The sequence below is a fragment of the Musa acuminata genome, chromosome BXJ3-10 (genome assembly GCF_036884655.1).
Source record: "Musa acuminata AAA Group cultivar baxijiao chromosome BXJ3-10, Cavendish_Baxijiao_AAA, whole genome shotgun sequence".
NCBI lineage: Eukaryota > Viridiplantae > Streptophyta > Magnoliopsida > Zingiberales > Musaceae > Musa > Musa acuminata.
The window spans coordinates 23691108-23697812 of NC_088358.1; the positions used below are offsets into that span (position 1 = coordinate 23691108).

At 43.4% G+C, this 6705-nt stretch overlaps 2 protein-coding genes across 2 annotated transcripts; one reads left to right on the forward strand and one right to left on the reverse strand.

Moving 5' to 3' along the window:
• The first annotated feature begins 228 nt into the window (after positions 1-228).
• Positions 229-1448, forward strand: LOC135650875 (NAC domain-containing protein 104-like). Its single transcript, XM_065170526.1, has 3 exons — positions 229-585; positions 688-1001; positions 1098-1448. Exons 1-3 carry the CDS (start codon positions 426-428, stop codon positions 1242-1244), a joined length of 621 nt encoding a protein of 206 aa, XP_065026598.1. The 5' UTR covers positions 229-425; the 3' UTR covers positions 1245-1448.
• Positions 1449-3662: 2214 nt separating this feature from the next.
• LOC104000764 (transcription factor CSA) lies at positions 3663-5052 on the reverse strand. The gene is made up of 2 exons (XM_009422896.3): positions 4538-5052; positions 3663-4406 (listed from the first exon to the last, which is right to left on the reverse strand). Exons 1-2 carry the CDS (start codon positions 4695-4697, stop codon positions 3784-3786), a joined length of 783 nt encoding a protein of 260 aa, XP_009421171.2. The 5' UTR covers positions 4698-5052; the 3' UTR covers positions 3663-3783.
• Between the last annotated feature and the right edge of the window lie 1653 nt (positions 5053-6705).

The following is a 6705-nucleotide window of genomic DNA, read 5'->3' on the forward strand; positions in this document are numbered from 1 at the left end:
CCAACCATTGCCACTTCTCTGTACTGAGCCGTCCAAAGAACATGAGGAAAAAGAGATCCTTCAAAATAGGTTAAGAGAGCATTAGATTAGCCTTGTTTTGCTGTTTGTTTATATGAAACGACTTTACTGCAACCATTCATTGGATTTCTCGATTAAGCTTTGGCCTATACCCTTCCGTTCATAGGACAAGTCGTCTCGACAAGATGTTGCTATCACTCATCTCTGTGTCGTTGATAGAACACTGTATTGCTGTAGCTTTATAGTGACATAAAATCTATGTATAATAATAACTCTAATATTCCCATGTTGCTGCACTTCCGCACTGCGCTCGTGCCCTTCTTGACTTGCCTGCGTCACGGGCTATAAATGTGGACCTTTTACTGCTTATCTCCATTCTCTCTCTGGTGCTGTTGTCCTGCGAAAGCATGGGAGAAGGGAGCAACCTACCACCTGGTTTCCAGTTCTTCCCCTCCGACGAGGAGCTGGTCGTCCATTTCCTCCGTCCCAAGGCCGCGCACCTTCCTTGCTATCCCGACATCATCCCCACGATCGATCTCCACCACTGCGACCCGTGGGACCTCGATGGTCAGCAAACTCCCCTGCAAGTCTAGTAGTTTTCTTGTTGCTGCATGCAGTTAATATAAGACGCATCTCTCGCTCTTTCTCTCTTGTGGACTGTGCGTGAAGGTAAAGCTCTTCAAGGAGGAAACCGCCATTGGTACTTCTTCACCCGCAGAAGCCAGAACAGGGCAACAGCTAACGGATACTGGCATGCTGTCAGCACCGACGAGACCGTGACTAGCAATCACACGCCTGTTGGTATAAAGAAGACTCTCAGGTACTATCTTGGCGAAGCTCCTGAGGGCATCAAGACCAATTGGTTGATGCACGAGTACCATCTACCCGACGCTGGTCTTGGTAGTAGCAGCAGCAGCAATGGTGGCAGCACCAGCAGCAGCAACAGTAGCAGAAGGAAGAGAGCAGGTCAACCGACAAGAACAGTAAGTGCATGTTTCAGCTCAACCAACACAAGAAAACTCTCTAATCCCTTCGCTGAGCCCCACTGATTCCGATCCGGTGACACGATCACCACGCAGGAATCGAACAAATGGGTCGTTTGCCGAGTTCATGAGTCGGCCGGGGGTTCGCAGTCGAGCTTCCACGACGACGGGTCAGAGCTTTCCTGCCTGGATGAGGTGTTCTTGTCCTTGGATGATCTTGATGACATAAGCTTGCCAAACTGAGGCCTCATCTGCAGGTCCAGTCGAAGAGTAATTCTCTAACAGTGTAATTAAGATCCCTCGGTGCTCGTCTCATGTTCATCCTCAATAAGTAAACTAGGCTAAGTCAAGCGAGCTGTATGCTGTCCTTATTGCAATATACTTAGGTCCAAGTAGACTTTTGGTACATATATATATATATATATATATATATATATAGTGGCTGTGGAGCAGCCATGCATATTGATTTCTTTTTGCCCTGTGATGTCCTTTTTCTGTGTATTTAATGATCATAGTGGCTTTGTTCTGCCACAAAGCAAAGTACTTTTGCTTCTTTTTGCCATAAGAAGATGGGTGGAGCGTGGGGAAGAACACTTAACAGCAAAGAGAATCAATAATAAAATATATGCTTACAATAATAAATATAAAATTTACATGATTCAATATTCTTAAATTATTCACTATATGATAATAATAATAATAATAATAAATATCTCTCTTTCTTTAAATTAAACAAAGTCTAAGTTGACAACAACAAATGCGATTAAGTTGATGATAACAACAAAACGAGCAAATCAATTTGATCGGTTCCATGTCGAATTCCCTCTCTCCTTTAGCCCGATGTCACCACCCAACCCTAGCATAAGGTCACCTCAGCTATAGGTTGCCGAAAGCACCGAGCAGAGCTTCCATGAGCTCGAACCTCTCGAAAATGGGTGCTCGGACCCACCGAGCTCTTACAAGCCGGATGTCTTCATCGATGGGAGGGATATCGATGCAATCCTAACACCAACTTACGTGCCATCCAATAACTGCTGGCAAAGCGTATGCAATTCTTGGTGAAGTCTTATAATCCATCTGAATGATGGAGATGTGCGCCAAACCCCTCAGAGGTGGAGTTCCATCCACAACACCTCACATCATTCCCATGCACTGCCCATGCCATCTTTGCTTAATGATCCTGTGACAATTGAGCTCTACTCATCCCCACTTCACCAAACATTTGTTCTTATTTCATAGATAGCTCCTCCTCAACTTCCCTTCCAAACCCATCGAGTGGTGCTCCTTGATGCATGAGCTTACTCGAAAATACCCAAGCATGTGCTGTGTGGCGTGTTACGCAAAACCATGCACTTTTGCTCTCTTGTCGACGACGATCATGAGAGCCATTGGTTGACGATGAAGGAAGTGGGGCTTTATTTGGGTTGCATTGGAAATGCATCATCATCTACCTTTTCAGCTTGGCTAATGATGGTTATGATGTGGATTAAGTGAGGCATAAGAGTGATAATTAGCGGGCCATGCTCTTCCTTGGAGAGAATCTTATGGCCATGCTCATCATTAGATCGAATGTGCACATAAAAGAAGACAAGGGTTGGGAAGTTGACTCAACATTTGGATTTCGACCTAACTTACCCATAAAGTTGGAAACAATCCTTTTTTCCTTTGGTAATCCATTGTCGTAGAAAATAAGACTCGCATTTTCCTATTGTGGTTGTAGATTTTGTCCTACTTAAATGGGTTAAGGTAAACCTAACTCTAATATCCATTTTTTATAATCTATATTCATTTTGAAATATAATTAATAGTGATTTAAATAGATCATATATTTAAAAAAAAATCCAATGATTAATCGAAAGGTTTTGCATTAAATGTGGATATCTACTACTCAAAATCCTCTTTTTTTTATGGTGAGATTAATCTAAACTACTTAACTCAGCATGTGGCTCGCATGAAGAGATGCATGTTAGCTAATAAATCTCATCTATTTATCATCATCCAAGTAATTAAATGATACGTATGCCTCCCTCATCATCGGACTCCGTACGCTGAGTTCACTTGTAGCACGAATCACAGGGTGATGGGCGTTGTTTGATGCGGCTCCTGTGTCTGGGCCGAGCGATGCTTCACGCAAGAACTCGAGCCACCGAGACTCGCTTGTGGGGCCCTTTGACGCCCTTTGATCGTTAACCACTAGGAGGTGGTCTTCTCGACATCCGTCGCTCGTCCTTTCACACATCGATCCCCGTCTACTTCGATGACCAGCATCGAGGGGACGCTTTGGTATTTTCACGTCCCTAATAAGAGATTATTTGATCGATCGATCGATTATTGGTGTAGTCCATAGGCTTACGAGAAATTATCCGCTTTGAACAATTGACGTACCGATCCTCATCTATTTTGACGATCAACATCTCGAAAACTTTAGTATTTTCACTTCGGTAGAGGCATTTGTGAAAAATTATTAAAGTCGATTTAACCCTATTATTAATGTCTCATTATGCTCTCTCAAATTAAATCTGATAAGGGATTATTTGATCGATCGACCGCTTTAGGCTATGGATGTAACATGTGAACTAAAAAAAAAACCCTTTCAGGGTAAGAAAGACCAAACCATTTGGATGATCTCAAATTGCAAGCATTATAAATCGTCAGATATTAGCATTATGCACATGGAATAAAGATTTCTTGGAAATGTTGTGTGTTGTTTCTCCTAAAACTCAAAAGATGTCATTACAGCAAGCATTCGCCACAAACTTTCAAGAACAAAAGGTTCTTGGATTCAAGAAGTCATCCCAACGCCCAGAAAGTCTATGAAGGGAACGTTCTTGTTTCTATCAGTCTGCTCATTCATGGCTCTATGATCGATGGACATGTCAGAATCGTCCCCATGTCCGACCATTTCGCATGCGTTTACTGCATGACTTGCACAGCAATCACTCTCGGAGGAGCATTTACCGGAATCCAGAGGAGCTGCCTTCGTGTACTTGGCATCCTCCTCGCATGCCACGAGACTCCAGCGAGGTAGATGACGATAACGGCGAGGTGGCTGGTCATGGAGCTGTGAACTCCTCCTATAAACACTAGAACTACGTTTAGGATTAGGGTATGTTTGCGGCAACAAATGGATGCTTGAAAGCTCGACGTCGGATAGGATTTGGAACCGTTGCAGGGGTCTCTTCCTCACGAGCTTTGATCTTTCTCTGTGACGGCGAGCCACGATGACATGCCAATGGTTCTTCACCGCGTTGTCTGTCCTCCCGGGAAAGAGCCGTGCGATCAACGCCCACTGGTTTCCATGAACTTGTTGAGCCGCAACCAGCCTCTCTTCCTCTTGTTCTGTGAATGGCCTTTTGTTGATCCTCGGGTCAAGCTGGTTAAACCACCTCAATCTGCAGCTCTTACCTGCAGAAGATGAAAGCAACAGCATCCATTTCTTAGGAAGCAAGACAGGAGGAACAGACAAAGCATACATAGAGTGATCATTCGGTATGAACAGCAGTGCATCATGGAGACAGAATCACCGGAAACTGCACCTGATCTCCCCTTCAGCTTCTCAGCAATCGAGTTCCAGTTGCGAGGTCCAAACTCTTCCACGAGCTGCCGCAGCTTCTCGTCTTCACCAGGCCTCCAGTGCCCACGCCGGCACGCCTTTGTGCCACCGGATCCTGCTGACGCCGAAGATGTCGATTCCATAACTCCTATCCACACAAAAGTCCGACGAAGACAGGCGCTGGGAGATGAGAACAGGGAATGTAAAAGGGAGGAAGAGAGGATAAGCGAGTTGAGTTGGCTTAGGGTTCGGATGCCGAGTCCTTTTTGTTAGCTGCGCACGACAAGGAGAGGTAGTATTATATCACTGCAGCCATCACCCTTACAGTTGCGTGTTCATCACTTTCTTCCTCTAAACTTGCATCAAACCTATCATACACATCCTTTTCTGTAACTTCCTCGACAATACTCTTTCCCGCATCACGATTCATAGAACTTTACATGCTAAAGCACAATAATGAAATGATATCTCTTGTTGTTTGGTAGGAATAGGTGCCACCATATGGTAATAATCAAGTCCAAGCAACGACAAGATCGGATAGTAGACAATAATTTAAATGACTAGTTCGTTGGCAGATAATAATAGTCTCAAAGATGGCAAGCGGTCTCTTCATCAACTCACCAAGAACCCTAATCTGCTTCCGCCACGCACGCCAAAGCAGTCTTTCTCCGGAGGTCAAAAAAGCTTCATGATCTCACTTGGCAGAAACTAAGCCGATGTCGTTCCTCTCAGCATCAGTCAAATAGCAAACAGAATCCATCAAGTAATTCCAACTCCGACGTATCAATCGCGATTACTTGAAGCATGATAAGTAGCAACCGGGAAAAAATCAACCCTAAAAGTTAGCACAAGCCCAGAAAATTCATACCAGGTGGGAATTTATGATGGAATCTGACTGAAACAAACACGCATGCGCTTAGAAAAGTCTCAAAAAGGAACAGTTAGATTCTTCATGAAACTTTGTCGAGGAGTTCATTCCTGCCTTCTCGAAAGGACACTAGAAAATGATGCACGTGGCAAAAGTACGAGAAGCATATCGCAGATTCAACGTTATCCGTGGTCGACGAGATTAAAGTTAGGTTTGCATGGTCAACATGGCAACGCCATGGCCATACGTTTCTGGTGCTTCAATTCAATTTGCCAAAGTGGTTTAGTCCACGTCAATCATTTAAGCTCAGCATGCATTGTTTGACCAGCCACGCAATCCCTCGTTTAATCCATCAGGGTTTAAGTTCTTCTATGACAGCCATGACATAACGAAAGTTATCAAGGAGGTGCTTAGTCAAAGTAGATATATCCACCGATCATCACGTAGGAAGCGACGTGAGAAAAGCTAATATCGTCGGCAACAACAAGTCGCTTCCACATTGATGGCAACGACAAGGATTACTCAAATAAGATTGTGGTACCTAATCCCACTCATAGATGTTGTGATGCACCCATACCAAGAAAGAGTCTTCAACCTCGTTGACTGAGTATATCCCAAGCTTTTACTTGAGATCAACAATCTAAACATGCAGATTATATAAACCTGCTCTAAGAATCATCATTATCAAAGTCACAATCACACAAAAAGGGAAGAGTTATTAGAGTATAACAGATTCATGCTTCAGAAGAGTGCCTACACCTGTTTCATCCTGCATTTGGACATCTTTGTTGCATCTTTCCTTTCACCACATCAAAATGCATTACTTTACCCTCTCTCATTGAGTCATCAAGTAATAAAGTTTGAGAGTAGCTTTCGCTAAGCAGACGTGCAAGCTTGTGGTTCACTCCAACTTGAAGTTTAACATCTGGTGCAAAGGATGCAACTTCTTATCTGCTTTAAGCTCCATTATCTCAAGAGGGATGAACATAAGAAGAAATATTGTGTTGGGAGAGCCAATCAACATGAATCCAAGTTAAGGTATCAAGTGCATGAACAGATGCAGAGAATGGGTCCTTTAAGTGCCAACCTTTTTTTGTGCTCTGGCTATCATTTGTATTCTCTGAAATTGTTCCTCTCATTCAAAAAGTGTTTTTCACATTGATTGATCTTCCAATAAATGCTATCTGATGTGATCTAACTTTCTAGGGCCTATAGATAGTGGTTCCTTGCTCTGCTTTTCATCTTCATATCTGCTGCCACAAATATTAATACAAACATCATGA